This window comes from Schistocerca americana, chromosome 5 (assembly GCF_021461395.2).
Source record: "Schistocerca americana isolate TAMUIC-IGC-003095 chromosome 5, iqSchAmer2.1, whole genome shotgun sequence".
In the NCBI taxonomy this organism is placed as follows: domain Eukaryota; kingdom Metazoa; phylum Arthropoda; class Insecta; order Orthoptera; family Acrididae; genus Schistocerca; species Schistocerca americana.
In genome coordinates this window covers 235,991,306-236,016,232 of record NC_060123.1, presented here as the reverse complement: position 1 = coordinate 236,016,232, position 24,927 = coordinate 235,991,306, and the positions used below count along the sequence as shown (strand labels likewise).

Genomic DNA, 24,927 nt, shown 5'->3' with positions numbered 1-24,927 from the left:
AGGCCTCACCTTCAGCCCCACTCCCAGATTCAACCAAACAGCCCTCGTCAAAGATTTACTGTCCTACACTCGTACTCTCTGTTGGAAGTATCACTTTGTCACGAAGAAAAATGATCCTAATCCTACTCCTAATGATCCGACTCCTCAAGACACCATCCAAATTGAACCCTGCCTGGAACAGTTCCGACCTCCGTCACAGCGGGACCCACCTCCTCTTCCTCAAAATCACCCTCTCCAAACCTTCCAGGAATTTCTGACTTCCAGCCTTGCATCTCAATCCTTCTTAAAAAACCTTAATCCTACACCCAACATCACCACTGCTGAAGCCCAGGCTATCCGTGATCTGAAGGCTGACCGATCCATCGTCATTCTTCCGGCGGACAAGGGTTCCACGACCGTGGTACTTGATCGTCGGGAGTATGTGGCTGAGGGACTGCGTCAGCTTTCAGACAACACCACATACAAAGTTTGCCAAGGTAACCCCATTCCCGATGTCCAGGCGGAGCTTCAAGGAATCCTCAGAACCTTAGGCCCCCTGCAAAACCTTTCACCTGACTCCATCAACCTCCTGACCCCACCGACACCCCGCACCCCTACCTTCTACCTTCTTCCTAAAATCCACAAACCCAATCATCCCGGCCGCCCCATTGTAGCTGGTTACCAAGCCCCCACAGAACGTATCTCTGCCTACATAGATCAACACCTTCAACCCATTACATGCAGTCTCCCATCCTTCATCAAGGACACCAACCACTTCCTTGAACGCCTGGAATCCTTGCCCAATCTGTTACCCCCGGAAACCATCCTTGTAACCATTGATGCCACGTCCTTATACACAAATATCCCGCACGTCCAGGGCCTCGCTGCGATGGAGCATTTCCTTTCACACCGATCACCTGCCACCCTACCTAAAACCTCTTTCCTCATCACCTTAGCCAGCTTCATCGTGACCCACAACTTCTTCACTTTTGAGGGCCAGACATACCAACAATTAAAGGGAACAGCCATGGGCACCAGGATGGCCCCCTCGTACGCCAACCTATTCATGGGTCGCTTAGAGGAAGCCTTCTTGGTTACCCAAGTCTGCCAACCCAAAGTTTGGTACAGATTTATTGATGACATCTTCATGATCTGGACTCACAGTGAAGAAGAACTCTTGAATTTCCTCTCCAACCTCAACTCCTTTGGTTCCATCAGTTTCACCTGGTCCTACTCCAAATCCCATGCCACTTTCCTTGACGTTGACCTCCACCTGTCCAATGGCCAACTACACACGTCCGTCCACATCAAACCCACCAACAAGCAACAGTACCTCCATTATGACAGCTGCCACCCATTCCACATCAAACGGTCCCTTCCCTACAGCCTAGGTCTTCGTGGCAAACGAATGTGCTCCAGTCCGGAATCCCTGAATCATTACACCAACAACCTGAAAACAGCTTTCGCATCCCGCAACTACCCTCCCGACCTGGTACAGAAGCAAATAACCAGAGCCACTTCCTCGTCCCCTCATACCCAGAATCCCCCACAGAAGAACCACAAAAGTGCCCCACTTGTGACAGGATACTTTCCGGGACTGGACCAGACTCTGAATGTGGCTCTCCAGCAGGGATACGACTTCCTCAAATCCTGCCCTGAAATGAGATCCATCCTTCATGAAATCCTCCCCACTCCGCCAAGAGTGTCTTTCCGCTGTCCACCTAACCTTCGTGACCTGTTAGTTCATCCCTATGAAATCCCCAAACCACCTTCCCTACCCTCTGGCTCCTATCCTTGTAACCGCCCCCGATGCAAAACCTGTCCCATGCACCCTCCCACCACCACCTACTCCAGTCCTGTAACCCGGAAGGTGTACATGATCAGAGGCAGAGCCACGTGTGAAAGCACCCACGTGATTTACCAACTGACCTGCCTACACTGTGATGCATTCTATGTGGGAATGACCAGCAACAAACTGTCCATTCGCATGAATGGACACAGGCAGACAGTGTTTGTTGGTAATGAGGATCACCCTGTGGCTAAACATGCCTTGGTGCACAGCCAGCACATCTTGGCACAGTGTTACACCGTCCGGGTTATCTGGATACTTCCCACCAACACCAACCTATCCGAACTCCGGAGATGGGAACTTGCCCTTCAGTATATCCTCTCTTCTCGTCATCCGCCAGGCCTCAATCTCCGCTAATTTCAAGTTGCCGCCACTCATACCTCACCTGTCGTTCAACAACTTCTTTGCCTCTACACTTCTGCCTCGACTGACATCTCTGCCCAAACTCTTTGTCTTTAAATATGTCTGCTTGTGTCTGTATGTGTTGATGGATATGTGCGTGTGTACGAGTGTATACCTGTCCTTTTTTCCCCCTAAGGTAAGTCTTTCCGCTCCCGGGATTGGAATGACTCCTTACCCTCTCCCTTAAAACCCACTTCCTTTCGTCTTCCCCTCTCCTTCCCTCTTTCCTGATGAGGCAACAGTTTGTTGCGAAAGCTTGAATTTTGTGAGTATGTTTGTTTGTGTTTGTTTGTGTGTCTATCGACCTGCCAGCACTTTCGTTCGGTAAGTCACCTCATCTTTGTTTTTATATATAATTTTTCCCACGTGGAATGTTTCCTTCTATATATATACACTGAGGAGCCTGCTCTTCAGAGTGCAAACTGCAACCATGTACCATCTCTACTTTATACTTTTATTGTCATCTATTTTCAGCGTGTATTGGTCCTTTTATATGCTGTTGTCTTTTTCCATAGCCTACAGGTTTCATTTCAGTTTCATACGATATTATTTTTCTGTTTATATGTGTCAAGTTGTTGGCAGAGAGTGTCGTAAGCTTAATTAAGTATGACTGTGAGGTTTATATCAGTCAGTGTTCACACTGTTGTTATATATTGCCTACAGTAGTTTCAACCTTTTGATCATTATCAGTAGTCCATAATGTGTCTTGTCCAAAAGCTACATCAGAGGCTGTGAGGAGTGAACATATTTTCAGTGACAGTCTGCTGTTTGGGTCCTTGAAGATGTGTTTCCTCCTACCATCTTCTAACACAGCAATTGGCCAAGAAACGTTATGGGTTATTGATAATGCTGATCTTGACAGAAAATTTGAAACCAATTTTTTCAGAAATAAAAATTGAGAGAGCAATGACTGATATAAACTTTACAGTTAAAATTAATTTTCTCTTCATTGCAGATCACTCAGTCTGTGGAAAATTCCATTTTTCACTTTCCAGAAAGTCTTCTGTAATATATACCACGAGTCCTTTCTCATATACCAAGTGAAGTGACATAGTGGTAAGACAGTGGACAATGCGTACTCTGCGTGTGTGCATGTGGAAGGGGGGGAAGGGGGCACACACATTCGCATGTGCATTTGCGTGCGAGCGCGATATATATTATACATACATATATATGCATCAAGGGATGGTTGAGGTGGCACAAATAAAAGAAAAATAAGGAGAAACAAGACTGATGTATGTGTTTAGCTGGTGTTGCAGTACTCCTCTTGTGAGGCTTAGTAAGCACTGTGACACATTGTTGAGACTCAGTGCCACAGTTCTTTATCTTGGACTCTTCATTAAGACTTCTTCTGTGGGCCATTCAAAGAATCATGTCCACATTTAGGTTTGATTCAAGGAAGGCAAAAAGTTTAAAGATAAGTCAGCTACTGCACTACTGAAAGAACATACTGAATGTAAAGTTCTGAAGCAGTTTTTTGGAAACAGAAATAAAACCTAACATATTTGGGATTTGCTTGTCTTTTTGCTATGCAATTGTTCTCAAACAATGCAGGGAAACCATTTGTTAGAAATATTTCATTGTTTCAAATTGTAAATTTCACATCACATCTTGAAGATGCAGTGGTTGTCTTTTCATTATTGGTCAAATTTATTATGATATTTCAGTCTTGAGTAACTCACAGTAATTTACAGTGAATTAAGAGTGTGAATTGCGTTTGCTAATCTGAGGGAAGTGGAACTTGGCAGTCTGAAATTGGCATCATATTACATAATGTCTACCTCCGCTCCATTGAGAGGTGAATACTAGGTTCGAAGACACAGTGAAAAACGATCGACCCAGCTCAGATTTAAACCCACAACCTTAGGTTTTCAACAACCCTAGATGTGAATCTGGTCCCACTTGCTGCATTCTAGAGGCACTTTTGAATTATGGCAGCTGTTCACTAGGTGATAATGGCACCATTTTCACAACTCAAATTTAACTCATCATAATTCAGACAATTTGTACCAAATATTTATAAATTATATATATAGAAAGCTTCCTCATGAATCAGTGTATCTATTTGTCAAAATCAAATCAAAATACCTACAGCAGCTCCTGAGATTAACCTTTGTATGCAGGCAGACATGAGCAAATGACTTCAGTTTATATATGTCTACAGAAGAAATTATGAGCACGCGCTGTAAAGTAATGCCTCTGAATTTTTTTATGTGAAAATTGTTAATGCTTTCTAAATAAAACAAATGTCATTAACATTTTTACATCTTTATTCTTCATGTCTGCATGTGTGTTTCTGAACACAGTCACCATGATGATGATTACATTTCCCCCAATGAGAGACCAGTTTGTTGATACCATCACTCTAGAATGGTTGTTATTGTTGACAGAGCCATAACCTCAACTCCGCTTGCACCGCTTCATCGCCATAAAAGTGAAGTCCTCAGAGGTGTTTTTGAAGTTCTGGAAATGGATGAAAATCAGATGCAGCCAGGTCAGGACTATTGGAGGGTGATCAAGGACAGCGAACCCAAGATGTTGATTGTTCCAGACATCACAGTGCTCATGTGTAGTATGACATTGTCATGCTGAAAGAGAGGTTGCTCCATCTGTGGATGAACTCTTTGAATTTGAATGAAATTCTATCACAGTGCACTGTAATTATGTTACACAGTCATGTTACACAGTGCAATTCAAAGCTGTCTAGTGACAGAGGGCTGCAAATATACAGACACGAATAATGAAGATGTAGAATGTTATTATTATTTGCTTTATCTTAGGAGTTTTCCCATCAAAAATTTGGAGGCATTACTCCCTCTCCCTCGCCCCTGCTCCCGCCCCCCTCCCTCTTCCCCCCCTACCCACTGTTTCTGTTCAGAGATATCGAGTAGCTGGTTGAGTCATAGTTTTTGCAGAGTGTACAGTGGAGTAACACAATGGAAGAGGCAGTGAGAGCAGGGAGAGATGGGACTGGGGGAGAGAGAGAGAGAGAGGGGGGGGGGGGGAGGGGGAGGAGGGGCACAAACATGATGAGCAATGTCAGTGGATTTAATCGCAGCTAGATTGTGGGTGCCTAATGCAGAGGACATACCCTTTCCAACATTTGGTATGCAGTAGGCTTCTCTTGTGAGACTGTATCCCTGGGGGTGCCTGAGTGTCAACAAAGAGCGCTAACGACCTTTGGCTATAATGTGTTGTCAAGGACCACTGTTTACTATTACAGATTGAAACTCTGCATAGATGGATCACACTGTTGCAAATTCTCATCGGCTCAATGCTAATGAGCAGCTGTGTTATTCAGAACCCCCTCTTCTGTGTGGGGTGCACAGAATCCAGTGCACCACACATGTGTCTGCTCACTGAATTTTAGAGGATACAAAGATTAGCATAGGCACAGTATTACCACCACTATACACTCTGAGCACTAAATAAAGTTAGCTGAACTGAAGGTATAAGAAAGCAGAAAAACAAGAGGTGATGCATTCCACTTGTTAAAAGGTCACCATTCACGTGGGAGATAGAGATGTTCTTGTGTGTAAGATAATACACGTGTATAGTTTGACAGTACTGAAAAATCCAAGGTCATTCTTTTCCAGCACTGGGATTCACCTGTTTGTCTGCAGCACCCTGCACAGAATCTACACCTTCAGCAAGAGATGAATTACCACATTGTGTCTGAATTGTGGAAGAATGAATGAACACTTCAAGAACAAAGAGGCGCTTAAGAAACCCCTCTCGCCACCCCTACACCCTCCCTCTGTGTCATCTGATCCTGACCTCACTTATGTTGCATACATCTAGTAGATTATTGAGCATGACATGCAAATCTTGGACTTAGCTCTGACCATCCTCTGAGCATTGTGGGTAGCAGTTGAGAGTCATGAATATGGATGGGTTCCCAATGTTTTTGAAGTCTCGTGTAGTCCTCCTCATAATATTTCAACACTGCGAAGGATGGCGCCATGTGTGAAGTGATATCCCTAACTCAGTTGCTCATGAGCAGATATTGTTATGACTGCATATTATCGGTGGTAACTGTAGTTGTACAGGCTTTGAGTGAAGATTGATTCAATAAGTGTTTATATCTATGAAATTTTATATTGCACCAGTTTTATCATCATACTAATCTAATCATTGAGGTATGGCCATCTAACAATAGCCCATTAAGTTCCAACCCCCACAAAGTACTCTGTGAATCATAATCCATTAACACTGTCTATAAGATGACTATAATTAATGTTGAGAGTCAGTAGCTCTAATTGATTCTAAGGCCTATGACATTTTGGTGGAACATAAAGAGTTTTTCAATTCTAGTGGTTGTTATGTTGCTGTTAGTAAATGAACTTGTATCAGTAATTGTAAATGAAGTGTTTCTGGTTCAGTTTTGTTGTTGCAGAAGAGTGATGAATCCTAAGCTTTCGGAGCAAATATTAATTTAACAAAGCAAGAAATTGTAGGCCAGAAAAGTAGTCATTTGTTTATTTATATCAGGAGGATGTAATAGATAATAGTGTGCCAAATGTGTTCAACTCAATTATTAATAATTTGCAACTAATTCTTAGAAAAGCCTAATCCACTCAAAATTTCTGTAGTTGTATGACATCACCTCAACACATAATTATTCACTGAGTCTTTTCCTTGTGTGTATCTCCACTGAAACTTAAAAAATGTCATTTCCCAACATAATTAACCTTCTTACCAGTATTGTCGAACATTGTTGCAGTGATATTTTTCCAAGAGAAAAAACTATTTTAGGTTGTTTCTTCTACCAAGGATTCCTTACTGTTTTGATGTTGTCATCAGTTGTGTACTGTCATGACCTCAAAGAGCTTTCCAGAAGTCCGGACACATAATCTGAAGGAATAACATTCGGCCTGTATAGAGGATGTGGCAAAATATGAACTTTCAGTACCTGCATTTTTTTCAATAGTTTCTGGGATATGGAGGGGGGGGGGGGGGGGGGGAAGCCTTATTGTGAAGGAAAAAATACCTTTGCACTAAAGTCCCCTAGGAAAATCAACTCTATCTCCAGTATAGACTGTAACAGGCACTATTCACTATTGTTTGGGAAGAGAGGACATATGTCACCATTTTGAAAACTCAATTTTGCTTCTGCTTCATTATCAAGCACTCACACTTCGTTCTCTCTCTCTCTCTCTCTCTCTCTCTCTCTCTCTCTATATATATATATATATATATATATATATATATATATATATATATATATATATATATATATTCCTTATTGCTGTTATGCTATTGCTACATTTTTTTTTCCCCCCACAACAGGTCTCCCGGTATGGTTCAGCAGCTACACTTGAGCTTGATGGTGGAGAAGGGCGAAGATACAATGAAACATTTATATTTGAAGGGCATCAGTTACTTCTGGTGGACAAGCAAGAAGGTGTCTATGCTGGTGGAAAAGCTGAATACACAGGTGTACGAACATTTGAGGTTTATGATGATTATCAGAAAGGTTGGTAATAATGTCAGTAGTACTAATTTTTGTAAAAATTATATAAATACGCCACATACCTGCCCTTAAAGTAAAATGAAGTAAGAAAAGATGGAGATTGCTTTTACCATCACTAGAAGGCATTCATCCACAAAGTCGTTACATGAAATTATCCATCATAGACGCAACTGGGTAGAATTGTCTTTATCTTCTGTCTGTTAGAATTCTTGTCTTTAGTGTTGTTATGTTGCTGACAAAGGAGATGATGAAATAGTTAAGTCATTGATGTGTTATTTGGGAGGCGTAGGGTTCCAAACCCTGTCTGACCATATTAATTTGGGTTTTCGATTGTCCCCATTTCTTACAAATAAGGAACTGGACCTTTCATTAAGGCTACAATCAATTCTTACCTCATATCCTTTTCCAACTAGTGCCGCATTTCTATTGACAGTGAAGTTATTAGACGAGAGTCATAATATTTTTCAAACAGGAAAATAAAAAATACAACTATTATTTTTCTCTTGATTCAGATTCTCTTTGCTAGATGCAAGATCCATGTGTGTTCACCAGGGGAAGGGGAGTGGGAAGATTAAATATCCATTTTTTTATATAAATGAGGTGGTCAGTTTTGACACATGTCATGCCACAACTACTACAGTCTTATAGGTAACACAAGAAACATATCTCAAAGAATTGATTGTTATCCACAGTGTATGAGGGTTCTGTAATGAATAAATATTCTGTATTGTACTCCTCCACATTCTGAGGGAGACGGTCCTCCCTTTGCAGATGATAGTGTATCAGTTTCATTAAAATTGAACTTATAATTATTACTATTATTGTTGTGTTGTGTATTTTTAGATAATTATCTGCCTCTTTATTTTTGTTTGAATTTATGGTGAGACATCATTTAGCCTGTTATGATTTCTGTTTTAAAACAGCTGAACCCCAACAAAACATTCAGTATGCAATACAAGTTGCTATGGTGTGGTTTCTTTTGATCATGCTATAGAAAACTGTACATTCACTTTCTAACCTGACCGGTTAGAAAATGCGTACTGTTTGTTGGCTAGAGAAAGTTGTTGTGAAAACAAGCCGCATTACATGCCTCTACCAAATGTTTTCCATTATCAGGTTTTCTAGTGTGTTCCTCTTTCTCACTCGTACCTGTTCACTTTGGTACACTCCATGCTCAATTTTAATTCACAATTCCATAAAATTATCGCATCTATTCAGAACTCCTTATGTACATGTCGAAATGTAATGAAATCTGAGCTCCAAACTTCCCTTAGACTTCACAAAGCAGTTATTTAGCTCATGAAATGTGTGTGAATGTACTGTCCTATGATTAGCTGAGGACTATCAAAGCTGATCCTGTGTCTTTTATATTGGACCCATCACACCTTGAATAGCTTTTATGAGCAATTTATTAAATGGGGGGAATTAAAAAAAAACACAAACAACAAAATAATCCCCCCTTTAAATAACTGAATTATCATAAAATGTTATTTTCCCAGTATTGTAAACCGGCTAGTTGCACTGTACAGATTTCCCATACTAAGTATGATTCACTCTCTTTGTGCTGATACAATTCCCACACTACCATTTACTCAGTTAACAGACATAATAATATTTGTTTATTATATTACTTTGCACTCACACCATCATTCACACTAATAATTAAACACTCAATCAACAGTAATTAATAGGACATAATTTTCACAGAAGATATGTTTTTTCCAAAATGTACTGACTGTATCATTTAAGTCTGTAAGACACTAACATCTTTTGGCCACAGCTGTAACTGTTAGGAAATGCTGCACTGTAACAGTACACCTGTCGCACCAGAACCATGACTCATGTATGAAGCTTATCTGGTCACCGCTGTTCAACTTACATAGGTACTATGCTACAAAGTTATCACTGAGGTGTTCTCAGTGTGCACCCATGACAGCTTTAGCAGCCAATGTAGTCACATTTCATAATACTACTCTAAATACAGTTAAATCCATAATTACTATCAATTGATATTCACCATTTTCCATGTTGCATGTTGACAAGTGATGCATTTATCTTTCTCCCATTACCATAGTACCAATCATGTTAGGCAGATCTCAGTAACTGCATGTACTTCAATATTAGTCAAAAGTTATCCTTAAGTTCCATTTAACATACAACCTAGAACATGGCTCACAAAAAGACTTTTAAAACACAATTTCTGTGACTGCAGTCAGAGGGGTGCTGGGGACAACATCATTAGTAACTGAACCCTTGGTGCAAACACCAGTTATCTCATAGTTATTGTGGTAAGTGGGCCAGTGGTGGTACTTGGCTGCAGCAATGACACCAGCGGACATGTCTACAAGCTGCTGCACCTTCTCCTGGTGTAGTTGTAGTAAGTGTCACCATTTTTATTTGTGAGCCAGTGTCCATGTCTAAACTCACGCCTGCCCAGCTGAGCACTGAGTCAAGCGATAAATACGAACCCACTTCATGCCACTCAGTAATTTTCCCCAATTTTAATGATACTAATAATTTATATTCTCAGCTGCAAGGTTTATTTGAAATAATAATGTTATAGAAATAATAATGTTGTATCTGTCTGAAGTCTGATATGATTATAACATTTCCCCTTGTTTTGAATTTTTTACCAGTATTACAGTAACAATGTTACTTTCACTTATGGTGTGTTAATGAAACAACCACATCTGCATTGACTCAAGGACACTACAGTTAACAATTGGAATGGAAAACTACACAAATGGAATACAGGTGTCACCTGGTTTATAACATGATATCCTTGCACAACAATAACAATAAATGCTAACTGTAAAATTTAGCCATACAAATTCAGTGGATCAATCTTGTGTCCATTAGTGCGCTTTCTATTCATATCAAGGAATAATATTTGTCTCTCCTGTATTTTGTCTTCATGTTTCATTGACATTTGAATGTTATGCCTACAGCAGATTTTATGTTTCAAAGACAAGAAAGAATAGGTGTCGATAACTCATGAACAAGAACATGGCAGTCGAAACTGTGTCACTAAACGGAAATATTTAAGTTGCCAGAGTGGGACACTGTTACATGCCAATTCATTCTGGTTGATATAAGCTGCCTGTTTGTAGTTGTTAATAAGTTACCACTGTATTACAGTATAATAAGTGAAATCAACTAGTCTTGAAGGATTTGTTGACATGATATTTCTCTGCAGGCCAAATAACAAGATAGTTTTCAACAAAACATGTATCTGTGTTGGAAGCATAAAAATAAAGCCATTTTTCCTAAGACTTTTCCAAGTTTATAGAAAAATTAGCAGTCTCAGTCACACTCATGAAGAATTCAGTGGCTGTAAAAGTAAGTGTTGCCTGAAAATGGCTCACACCTGCCATGAAGCATCTACGGACCAAAATTCTTATTTTTACTCCATCTTTGTCTCTAGAATTCTGTTCAGTTGTTTTCAAATGCACTGAGTGTCAAGGTGAAATTACTTAATAATTATGTAATATATCTAAAAACAAAGATGATGTGACTTACCGAACGAAAGTGCTGGCAGGTCGATAGACACACAAACAAACGTAAACATACACATGAAATTCAAGCTTTCGCAACAAACTGTTGCTTCATCAGGAAAGAGGGAAGGAGAGGGAAAGATGAAAGGATGTGGGTTTTAAGGGAGAGGGTAAGGAGTCATTCCAATCCTGGGAGTGGAAAGACTTACCTTGGGGGAAAAAAGGATAGGTATATACTCGCACACACACACATATCCATCCGCACATACACAGATGTGTGTGTGTGTATGTGCGGATAGATGTGTGTGTGTGTGTGTGTGTGTGTGTGTGTGTGTGTGTGTGTGTGGGTGTGTGTGGGTGTGTGTGTGTGGGTGTGTGTGGGTGTGTGTGGGTGTGTGTGGGTGTGGGTGTGTGTGGGTGTGTGTGGGTGTGGGTGTGGGTGTGTGGGCGCGCGTGCGAGCGCGAGCGAGTGTATACCTGTCCTTTTTTCCCCCAAGGTAAGTATTTCCGCTCCCGGGATTGGAATGACTCCTTACCCTCTCCCTTAAAACCCACATCCTTTCGTCTTTCCCTCTCCTTCCCTATTTCCTGATGAAGCAACAGTTTGTTGCGAAAGCTTGAATTTCGTGTGTATGTTTGCGTTTGTTTGTGTGTATCGACCTGCCAGCACTTTCGTTCGGTAAGTCACATCATCTTTGTTTTTAGATATATTTTTTCCACGTGGAATGTTTCCCTCTATTATATTCGTACTAATAATTATGTAATATTTTCCAATTCTGGTACATGATAAACAAAGAATTATAGAGGAAGTGAAAACTGCTACACACTTTTCTCTTTTTTTCTGGCGTTCCTGGTTTACCCAGATTTGTTCTTTGAATCTTACAATTTGTGTAAATCATTTTGATAGTAACGATGAATGCCCACAGATTTTACAATACAGTTATGATTGAACAACTAGGCCATTGGTGCATTTAAACAGAGCAATCTAATGTTGCTAAAATAGCAAATTTATTCTTTCATATGAGAATGCAGAAAAATGTCTTCTAAAATTGACAGGTTGTTTGGATGACATTCGACTAGAAGGCAAGCACCTTCCTCTTCCTCCAGCAATGAACGGAACACAGTGGGGACAAGCAACAATGGCACGGAATCTGGAACGTAATTGTCCATCAAATAATCCCTGTGCAAATGTTTTGTGCCCAGATCCATTTGAATGTGTTGACTTGTGGAATGATTATGAATGCACGTAAGTATATTAATATATTTTTCAATTCAGGCCTTCATCATCTAATGAAAGTCTACCCTGATATCCACTTAAGATAATAAATATGAAGTTTTTAATTTTGTGCAATACTGTACATTTTTATTTCATGATCTTGGAATTATATTTCCATGTAGTTGTGACAATGATTACATTAAAAGTGCAATATCCTATACCTTGAGCTAAATTCTCAGATGCATATTAATAATATTTTTATTCTAACATTGCTTTTACAAATCAGCATTAATGCATCTTCATAACATAGTGATCATATTAATATTTCAAATGTTGTTAATAATGCCATCAGAAAAGCCCAGACATGACAGCTGCTGAGTTTTAGGTGCTTCATTATTTTGGTTTTGCCCACAACTTTTATATTCATTTGCTATCTAGTCTTATAATGTTTAGCATTAAATTAGTTGTATGAAATTCACAAGATTTAACCCATGTGTTATTTGTAGTATCACCTTGATTCACTGTAGCTGACAGGAAGATTTTTTAAAGGAGATCTCAGGCTGTACTTTGTAGTTACAGTTCTCCTTGCTCTCATTGATATAGCTTTCATATACCAAATTACAGCCAGCTGCTGTGAAAAATAGTGAAACTGATTTATAGTTTATGAACTGTAGGAAATAAAACTAAAGTTCTTCTAATAATTTCAGAAGTCACATCAAAACTAAAGTTATTACAAGATTAGATGACGAGGAACAAAGACTGAACTGCTGCTCTGTTAGTTTATTAGATGCAAGTTCCTATAAGCACACACAATAGTTTATTATGGCAGGCAACATGCAGAACTATAAGGAAGATACTACAGATGCCACAACAATTAAATCTTGCTATTTTCATAGTACTTGTTCAAAGCCAAGCTTCATGTATGTACGTACGTATGTATGTCTCCATCACACACACACACACACACACACACACACACACACACACACACAAACTGTATGTCACTGTATAGTATTTATGAATCAACCTTGCCAGTGCAGGAAAACTTTTCTGGTATTACTGTTACTCAAACCAGATCATACATAGGACAAGAAATTTACTGAACAGGACACACTGAACTTAGTGGCAGCTGTTGCTACGGAGTTTGTGTATCTGCAGGGATACTAAATAATATTTACTTCAAGTTCAATCACATTCTGACTTTATGAAACTTATTTTGGTAGCTTTTGTGTGACTAATATCAAACCTGCTTTTAGTATGTCTCTAGTGGAGCGCATATAATGAGATCCAACAGGATAGCATTCAGTCTCTGGGAATACAAGACTTCACTCTAAATGGTTCACTTAGTCCAGCTATTTTTAGTATGGATTTTGGTGACGCACTACTGTGCATTCGTGCCTGTCACACATCTGCTCTAGCAGATGATGTGTCACCCAACAAAAATCCACATCATGAACTGTATGTGTCCAGGGGCAAGAGTCTTCTCTGTCGTGCACTTCTTTTTCTTTAAAGCATGCTACAGGAATTGTCCAAGTTCTGGCACTTCCTGTGCTGACACCGAGCTGTCCACACAATGAACGCACAGATTTACAGGTCTTTTGGCATTAAGTTCGTGTTCAAGTTATTTATTAGGACTAAATAGCTTGTGATAATGCTACAAGGTAGGTGAACAACCCTTTAAGATGCCAATGGTGAGTCGGTTTCTTGTGTTTATAAAGCAAATGGCATTGCAGACCCCCACAACACCTATGGAGAACTGGTAGGCAACATTGATTCATGGCAACATTATTCAGCACCCACCTCATGGTCTCATATCCTGAGTGAGGATTATCAACTTCACAGAGCTCTTTAAATTATAATGAGTGCAGCATGATTGGACCTCTTTTCTGCAAACTACATGCAAACCAATGTGGCACCATGCCTGCAGCCATTAGAGACTGAAATCCCCAACTGTGTTAAATTAGCGTCACATATGGTACCTCAAGTTCTTTTATTTGTATTTTGCTTTGATCACTGTGTTACATTAGCTTTGTTTACTATACCTCAAGATCATTAACAATGTTTCTCATGTTGTCTTAAAAATTAACTGTTAAACTGACTTCATCACACACAGGTGGTGGGCACCCCTCAAATGTACTCAAAGCCTTCATATGAGGGGTTGGGTGGGGATTTACAGACCAACTCAGTTGAGAGTTTTTATTCATAGACATTTTTGTGGTGACTTACCTTTGTAATTTGCAATTAATTGTGCCTGTTAACATTCCAATAAAGGAATTGTTTTGTATTTGAATTTCCTTTGGTTACAATGTTCCCATAATTTAACCACCGATTTTACCCTGTACATCTAGCAAATGCTCAGTGTCCGCCTGTTGTGTTCACAGTACGATTATGGTTGCAAGTGTTTCAGAAATGAAGAATCTAGTTTAGAATAAATATTTCCATTTGCTACTAAGGTAGAGTATCACTTTTGAGGAAACTTAACTGAAAGAAATAACATTTTGAGACTACAGAAACATATTAGCATAACTTACATAATTCACATTAGTGACAGTATATTTGGCAGAGATTTCAAACAATTTAGTAGTTTAACAACACTTTCACATTACATATACCATTGTTGTTCTTTGACATTATCATATATGTCAATCTCCTCAAAATTAAATAAATAAAGCATTATACTAGGACTGCAAACATCCTCTTAAGACCATGAGGGTTCAACAGTTGACCATAAACTAGGCATATATTGGAATGTTATTGCTGGTATTCATTGCTGGAGAGTATTCAACAAGGGTACATTTGTGTGAATGCGATCTGTCAGTTGTTTGATCACAATTATCTTTACCTTTAAATCTTTTCTTTCTGCACTCACTCATGTCACTCCTTGAAGTTGCAGTCCTGCCATGCAGTGCCAGCTGTAGCTATATCAAAATTCTTCACTGTCTGCATGAAAGTGCTGTTACAATGGAAGATCATGTTTGCTGCCCACCAGCCAAGTAATTACAGGACCACTTCTCTTCAAAAACCTTCTGTATTTAACGGTCCCCATATCACCTTCAACATATCAATTAAACATTCACATTTAAGCTCTTATTAACCAAACTCATTGCCAGATGGATCATTAGCATCCCAAATTCAGGAATTAATTAATTCCATATGATCCTTTGTTTCCTCCTTCAGAACAGTAGCCACAGTTGTCGTAACCTACTCCTCTTTGGTGTCCATGGCACCCCCAAGTCTCAAAGTCAAAGTGTAAATGACTCACTCCCTCCCTCCCTCCCCACCCTCCCACCCCAGTAAAACACACACCCTCCATCATGCCTTATGGCTGTATTCATATTTGCATTTTGTATCTCCACATAAATAAAAAATGTGTGCACGGTATATAGTCTTTCCTCTACCACTACCATCATAATTTAAAGTTTCTACACAACCCCCTTTTATTGGCTCAGTAAAAAGGAAATGGGACATGTTGCTACCTTAAATAGCAGCATGAACCACCATGAAAATATATATACCCATGTACTGTCATAGTACCACCATAATACATGGGTATACATATTTTCAACAGCTTCTCACAGTATGCTTAATACTTTGGAGGAAAGTATAGTTGTATTTATGAGTGAAATAAAATGCTTTCTGTTGTCCAACTCCTCCTGTCCCATGGAGAGGTATCCTCAGAAGGATTCTTATTACTATTGTAAAAGAATTAAGCTTTTGTTATGTTTTTGCTTCTAAAATGTGTCAGATTGTTCTGAGTGCCTTGCATGGAAATTACTTTGAGCAAATAACTATACCACCATCACTAAGGAGTAACTAAAAAATCCAAACTTTTTGACTCAATTAACAACAATGAGGGAATCAGTGATCATAAGGCTGCATTAGCATCGATGACTGAGTATTACAAGGAATGTTAAAGATGGGCAAATATTTTTTGTTAGCAAGAGTGATGTGACAAAAACTGCGTAGTGTCTAAGTAGACAACATCAAATATACAGTTCTGAGGACACTGATATGGAACACAAATGGATGAAACTCAAAGCCATTGTACAGTTTGCCTCAGATAAGTATGTGCTGAGGAATGTTGTGAGAGTTTGAAAAGAATCAGTGTGTTTCTGTAGCTGTGTTACAAAGGTACAAATGCAAAGAGAGCTTCATCTCCAATTTAAACACAGTAAAAGCCTAGTAGATGTACAACAACTGAATAAAGGCACAAGGAGGTTCATGAGAAAGGAAATTGACAAAGTCCTAATCAGTGTTTGGTTTTTAAGTCAATAAGCAGATGGGAATCATCTGTTCAGTTGCTCAGTGACCATACTGGCACTGAAAACAGATGGTGACGGAGAGAAGGCCATAATAATGAATTCGGTCTTCTGAAACTGTTAAAAGTGCAGATCATCATAATAAATTCCTACCTTATATCAAAACATGAATGCCAAAATGGTAGATATCTGTTAAAGAGTGGAGAGGCATCTGAATTGCGTAAGATATCAAGATTCTACAGAGTTTATGCAAAAGAACTTTCTCCTCTCCTAGCTGTAATTTATCATAGGTTGCAGGAGCGAAGGAAAGGTACCTAGTAATTGGAAAAAGCACAAGGTATTCCGATTTTCAAGAAATGGTCATAAAACATATATTTCTAGATATGTATTGCCAATGTCAATCTGTTGTACTATTATGGAACATGTTTTATGCTCTCACACATCATGACTTTTTGGGGTAAGAAACTCTCCTCTATAAAAACATGGATTCTGTGAACAGAGATCTTTTGAAACTCTGCTCACTCTGTTTGTCCATTAGATCTGGAGTTCCATAGATGAAGGTGCTCAGGTTAACGTCGGGTACCTAGAGCTCTCGAAGACATTCAGTACCACCATACACTGTTTAATGAACAAAATATGAGCTTACTGAGTATTGGACCAGATTTGTCTTTGAATTTTACTATAGGGTTGTTATTGTTCATAATTTATATTAATGATCTGGAGACTAATATTTGAGACACTGTGAAGATGTTCTCAGACAATGTTGTTTATAAGAAGGTTGCAACAACAGAACACTATGCAAAAATGCTGGAAGGCATGGAGAGGATTGACAATTCCAGGGCATTTATCCTAATCATAAATGAATGTAACGTATTGTGCATAAACAGACAAAGAGAGAAACTACGTTCAATCACACTTCTGGTGACAAATCACTGGAAAAAATTGACTGCCTATGTGCTTGACTGACCTTTCACAGTCAGTGCTCTTGCTGAGTGAGTTATTCAGGCATGACTAGTGGATTCACCTTCACAGCTTCAAATCTTTCAATACCTCTCTTCTGCTTTCTAAACTCATAGAAGCTTGCCTCCATATGCTGCTGGATTAGCACTTCTTGCAGAAAGAATTGCAGATCTATACATTTCTTGCTTAAATTCATATCTATTTAAACTGGCAAATAAAGTTCAAGAAGTTATGTCTCCAGAGCATCAGGAAGAACTATTGTAAGCAGAAAGACTAAAAACCATTTGCAATTATCAGTTTATGAACCTAATTTTGAAGAAAAATTTGAGAGAATTAACGAACAAACAAGAATATGGTCTACATAAGTGAAATGTTTTCCTTAGCCAAGTGTCCAACATGACAGATGATATAATTATTACTGCTCACTTGTCACTTTTTCAGACATCTGCTTGTTAGCAACTAGCATTCAGATAGCAGTGATATGTCAAAGTATCATCAGATTATGTTCCACCTGTAATGGTTTCTCATATTTATTAACATTATTACCCTCTAATACATGTTTATGGGTATTAGATTATGATAATGTTAATAAATACTCTTTGAAATTCTGAAGGTATCATGGGTAAAATACAGGCAGCAAAAAACTATTTACAACTTGTACAGAAACAACATGGTTGTAGTAAGAGTCAAAGGGCATGAAAGGAAGCAGTGGTTGAGAAGGGAGTGAGATGGGGTGGTAGCCTGTCTCTGCTGTTATTCAATCTGTACATTGAAAAAGCAGTAAAGGAAACCAAAGAAACGTTTGGAGTAGGAATTAAGGTTCATGGAGAAGAAATAAAAACTTTGAGGTTTGGCGATGAGATTGTAATTCTGTCAGAGATGGCAAAGAAGTTGGAAGAGCAGTTGAATGGAACTGACAGTGTCTTGAAAGGAGGATGTAAGATGAACCTCAACAAAAGTAAAACAAGGATAATGCAAGGTAGTCAAATTAAATCAGGTGATGCTAAGGGAGTCAGGTTAGAAAATGAGATACTTGAAGTAGTAGATGAGTTTTACTATTTTGGCACTAAAATAACTGACAATGGCAGAAGTAGAGAGGATAGAAAATTAAGACTTGCAATGGAAAGAAAACCATTTCTGGATGAAGAGGAATCTGTTAACATCAAATATAGATTTGAGTGTTTGGAAGTCTTTTTGGAAGTTATTTGTCAGGAATGTAGCCATATGTGCAAGTGAAACATGAACAATACACAGTTTAGATAAAAAGAGTAGATACTTTTGAAATGTGGTGCTACAGATGATGCTGATGATTAGATAGGGTGATCACGTAACTAATGAGAAAGTACTGAATAGAATGGGGGAGACACAAATTTGTGGCAAAACTTGACCAAAATAAGTGATCAGTTGATAGTGCACATTCTAAGACATTGAGTGATCACCAATTCAGTATTTGACGGAAAGGGGGGGGGGGGGGGGGAGATAAAAATAATAGAGGGAGACCAAAGATGCAGTAAGCAGACTCAGAAAGATGTAGGTTGCAGCAGTTATTCAGAAAGGAAAAGGCTCACACAGGATAGTGTAGCATGGAGAACTGCATCAAACCAGTATTTGGACTGAAGACCACCACCACCACCACCACCACCACCACAAACAACAAACAACAACAACAACAACAACCACCTATTTATCAACTGACCCACCTTCAGGGTTGAGGTTCCATGACAGGAATAAGTTAACCGCAAGTGAACATAGTTCCTACACTGTCGACAAATGAGTTGAGAGGATCTCCTTTTTACTTTTTACAAACCTACTTTTGGCCAAGAGCAGAAAAATTGCTGCCCAAGTAACAGCTGCAGATTCATAATTACTATTTCAAGGATATAGATTTATTTTGTGAATCCTTTTAATATTTTGTTTCTAACCATTACAGCATGTTACCCTAATTTTCTGCCTCAAAACATTTTTTTATGGACATAAATGAAAGTCAGTACAATGAATTAAGAAGGAAAAAATGTATTTTGCTTAGCTCCATAAAAACTAAATTTATTTCAAAGTACCCTTATATTACATTGACTAACATTTGACAATTTTTTATTGTTCAGAACTCTCCTGCAATTGGAACGTCTTATTTTCCATAAATACTTCAGCATCTGTGGAACATTGTTCATACCATTTCATTTCATCTTGGAGAACAGGTGGAAGTTTACAGGTTTGAACGATTATGGTGGATGGTCAAGTAAAGTAATATTATTCTTTGCAATGTAATTTTGAGGCAGAAATGCCTGGTATTCAAGGTTGTCTTCCTACAGCAAACCGTTACTTGTTCCTGTCTAGTTTTGTATTTCTGTCTGAATGACTCATGAGGAAAGCATTGAACTTTATCTACCAGGCTCTTACCCTGTGGGATGAATTTTGCAGGTAATGGCACAGAAAAAGCAATTCCTAACAACATGTTCCCCTCACTTTCGTCCCTGCAGAATTTTTGCTTCCTTAGATACATTCTTGATTTCCAATCACCAGGCTGCAAAACAATATCCCATGATCATCATTTGTTGTTTGCCTGCCAGCATGATTCATAAATGCCCTCCATTTTGTTGCATGTCATGTATGATGCAAGCAGATGGATGGCTGCACCAGGAGTTCACATCAATATTTGGAAGAGCTTTTCCAAACTACAGTTGCCACAACAGTACTTGTGATTTAGCTGTCTTAATCTTGCTGAGTACAGTCAAACTTCTGTAGTGTAAGGATATGCACTCTAATAGAAGAGGCAAATGCAACATTCCTTTGCAGTTGGTCTGAACTGAACTTCATGGAAGAGTTTCAGAATACAAGGCTGTGGTAGTGGCTATCCTGTGATCCACAGATTCAACCAAAAAAGCTCTCTTCTGTCCCACAACCAAGCAGCTATCCACTTTGTCACACAATATTCATTTTACTCTGGTTTTGGGGTGAGAAAACATCTATTCTTTTTGCTTCTCATTGTCAAAAACATCCATTCTCAATTCCCATCACATTTTTATTAATGGATGTGTCTGCTGTGTGGTGGTGATGATGAAATGTTATTTTTGTGACAATTTACAGTGACTTTTGATTATCAGATATATTGGTTGTGACCTTTTCTCCAATAAAACCGAATAATGGCATGATTTTCATAGTCAGTGGAAGACTTTACTGTGTTATGCATGTTTACTTGACACCAGAAACACTGAACCACCAAAAGCTGTCACGCACCCATAGCATCTACTGAGATATATGTATAAATCGGCTACATAAAATCTTGTTTCAGAATTGTCTGTTTCCCATTGTACACGCTGTCAAACTTTGAAGAAAAAGGAACAGAGTACAATGTTCACACTTTGAGTGTTTATCACAAAGGAACTAGATTTGGCAATATTTATAATAAGTGTAATTACTGGTTTTTAAAATTAATTTAAAAACTGAGCATATTATGCTGCAGAATGAAAGATTAATTCTGGAAATGACACTTGGGCTGTTGCTAAGCCATTTCTCTGCAGTCTTCTTTCTTCTATGAGTGCTAATCCAGCAATGTATAGAGGCAAGCTTCTGTGAAGTTGAAAGTGTAGAAGAGAGGTAATGGCAGATTTGGAACTGTTAAAGAGGATTCATGAGTCATGGCTGGATAGTTTATTCAGGACAAGCATTGACTATGAAAGGAAATATCTCACACACAGTTTTAATCTTTCATTAAGTTTCAATACAAGTTGTTCGAAACTTTTCAAATCCTGTACACACCATAGCAAGGTACTTAAGGCACATCCTCCATCTGTGTATTAGGCAGTTCCATCACTCTGTTCCAGAGACAGTCACCTAAGGCTTTTGTTGACTACTATACAGTACACATGGGTACATAATCGTTGCTGACTGGTTTTAGGCCGCAAAACTGCTGTGGTCATAAGCACCCGTTCTGTGGCTTAGGGATGGGTACGAAATCAGCAGCAATTGGAGCTAAACTCAAAAATGTGGGAAACTAAAAACAGGGTGAAAGCTTAGAAAACCACTACAGAAAGGGGAGGGGGGTTGTTTTCCCCAAAAAAGAGCTTCAAATGATCGATGTCATCTCACTGACACTGATAAACCCAAGGATGTGATCAGTGAGCGCGTGTCATCTGCTAAAATGGAAGATATATCAGGCGACAGCTGTAAACGGGCCCATAGCAGAGTAAAATAGGGACACTGAAGTAAAAGGTCTCACACTGTTCATGGTTGAGAGCAGTGGGGACAAAGCAAGGAAGGATCACCACTTAAAAGATGTCTGTGGCTAAAAAGACAGTGCCCTAGCCTGAGTTTACCGTATTTACTCGAATCTAAGCCACACTCGAATCTAAGCCGCACCTGAAAAATGAGACTCGTAATCAAAGAAAAAAAAATTTCCCGAATCTAAGCCGCACCTGAAATTTGAGACTCAAAATTCAAGGGGAGAGAAATGTTTTAGACTGCACCTCCAAACCGAAACAAAGTTGGTCCATTGTAATATGAGACACAATTTAGGTCGAATGAATGACGATACAGCTACAGTAGTTTGGTTTGTGTGGTAAGCTTAGCACTTAGCAGTAAAGCTTTACCAGGTAGTCATTGCTATGCGTCAGGCGCTCCATCCATATTTATACGGGTATGCTTCGTCTGGTTTGAATTGACTGCTTATTTTTCTTTGATCTGATAAGTGCCGTTCTTTTTGTTATAGGTGTTTCCGTCACTCTAAGCTCAAAATGCATTATTGTACTGTGTCGTGCATTGTTTGTCACTTTCTGATAATGAGTGTTTACGACCTGTCGCCGTTTGCAGCATGGCTTGCTTTAAAAAAAAAAAAAAAAAAAAAAAAGAGGGAGAGGAATCGTCTCATTAGCGAAAAAATGGCAAGAGACTGCTATTTGTTGTTACTTACACTGCTGCTTTCTCTGATAATGATCAACAAGAACCAAATAATAGACTGCATATGATAGAAGTTCTGAACAAAAGTTTAGCGAAAATTTTTCTCTGTTTGAAAATATTTGCAGACGCCTCTTTCGTACATTACATTCTGCACAGAAATTAGAGTCATCTTAGATTTAAAAATCTAGTCAGTTACCGTGCTTCATTTCTGACTGTATCACTATTCAGCATAAGAATAATACAAATATAAACATGACATGACATGACATGACATGACATATTCTTCCGCGTTTGATGTTTTCTCACTCTAGTTTCGTAGTTTATTAGGCAGACAGGATTTAAATGAGATAGCATGAAACATGAAGGAATACATGGAAAAATGTTTACATTCGTATTATTCTTATGGTGAGAGAATACTGCATGTGATTCACAATTCATGAAAGTTCCTATCAGCAACCATCTCTTGTCACAGGTAGGAAAAAATTCAGAGCGTAGAGTTGGCCATATTAATAACCATCCCAAAGCCTTGCCAGTCGGATTTTCATAGTACATTGAAAGGCTGCTACATTCGAAGATGAACAATACGGAATTTGTATTTACTTCATTGCGTAATGTATGAAAATGTCGTGGTCGAAACTCAGGGCGGAGAAAAAAAGCTCTTTTTCCACCTTTTTTTAAAAAAAAATTATTTACTGATGCAGAGGTTTTGGAGCCAGTATTTATCTTTGTGCCTGCAAAGTATGCCTGTATAGCGCTACATACACTCCTGGAAATTGAAATAAGAACACCGTGAATTCATTGTCCCAGGAAGGGGAAACTTTATTGACACATTCCTGGGATCAGATACATCACATGATCACACTGACAGAACCACAGGCACATAGACACAGGCAACAGAGCATGCACAATGTCGGCACTAGTACAGTGTATATCCACCTTTCGCAGCAATGCAGGCTGCTATTCTCCCATGGAGACAATCGTAGAGATGCTGGATGTAGTCCTGTGGAATGGCTTGCCATGCCATTTCCACCTGGCACCTCAGTTGGACCAGCGTTCGTGCTGGACGTGCAGACCGCGTGAGATGACGCTTCATCCAGTCCCAAACATGCTCAATGGGGGACAGATCCGGAGATCTTGCTGGCCAGGGTAGTTGACTTACACCTTCTAGAGCACGTTGGGTGGCACGGGATACATGTGGACATGCATTGTCCTGTTGGAACAGCAAGTTCCCTTGCTGGTCTAGGAATAGTAGAACGATGGGTTCGATGACGGTTTGGATGTACCGTGCACTATTCAGTGTCCCCTCGACGATCACCAGTGGTGTACGGCCAGTGTAGGAGATCGCTCCCCACCCCATGATGCCGGGTGTTGGCCCTATGTGCCTCGGTCGTATGCAGTCCTGATTGTGGCGCTCACCTGCACGGCGCCAAACACGCATACGACCATCATTGGCACCAAGGCAGAAGCGACTCTCATCGCTGAAGACGACACGTCTCCATTCGTCCCTCCATTCACACCTGTCGCGACACCACTGGAGGCGGGCTGCACGATGTTGGGGCATGAGCGGAAGACGGCCTAACGGTGTGCGGGACCGTAGCCCAGCTTCATGGAGACGGTTGCGAATGGTCCTCGCCGATACCCCAGGAGCAACAGTGTCCCTAATTTGCTGGGAAGTGGCGGTGCGGGCCCCTACGGCACTGCGTAGGATCCTACGGTCTTGGCGTGCATCCGTGCGTCGCTGCGGTCCGGTCCCAGGTCGACGGGCACGTGCACCTTCCACCGACCACTGGCGACAACATCAATGTACTGTGGAGACCTCACGCCCCACGTGTTGAGCAATTCAGCGGTACGTCCACCCGGCCTCCCGCATGCCCACTATACGCCCTCGCTCAAAGTCCGTCAACTGCACATACGGTTCACGTCCACGCTGTCGCGGCATGCTACCAGTGTTAAAGACTGCGATGGAGCTCCGTATGCCACAGCAAACTGGCTGACACTGACGGCGGCGGTGCACAAATGCTGCGCAGCTAGCGCCATTCGACGGCCAACACCGCGGTTCCTGGTGTGTCCGCTGTGCCGTGCGTGTGATCATTGCTTGTACAGCCCTCTCGCAGTGTCCGGAGCAAGTATGGTGGGTCTGACACACCGGTGTCAATGTGTTCTTTTTTCCATTTCCAGGAGTGTATATTCGACATGAGAAGTTAGTTGTGGTGGCACCTACCAACATTTTTCAGATCTTCCGCTTACTTTGCACTCAATTCTAAGCCGCAGGCGGGTTTTTGGATTACAAAAACTGGAAAAAAAGTGCAGCTTAGATTCGAGTAAATACGGTAGTTAAAATTACCTACTCCCGACAAAGAGGTCGGGAGGAAGAGGTCCAAGCACAGGGAAGAGGTTTCACG

The 24,927-nt window shown here is 39.9% G+C and overlaps 1 protein-coding gene across 1 annotated transcript in view; it reads left to right on the top strand.

The window, feature by feature from the left end:
- LOC124616287 (neural-cadherin-like) overlaps positions 1-24,927 on the top strand; it is a 476,208-nt gene that overhangs the window by 296,995 nt on the left and 154,286 nt on the right. Inside the window, exons 22-23 of the mRNA XM_047144590.1 lie at positions 7,520-7,706; positions 12,254-12,443. Of these exons, the coding sequence (XP_047000546.1) occupies positions 7,520-7,706; positions 12,254-12,443 (377 nt within the window). The remainder of the gene's footprint in view (positions 1-7,519; positions 7,707-12,253; positions 12,444-24,927) is intronic.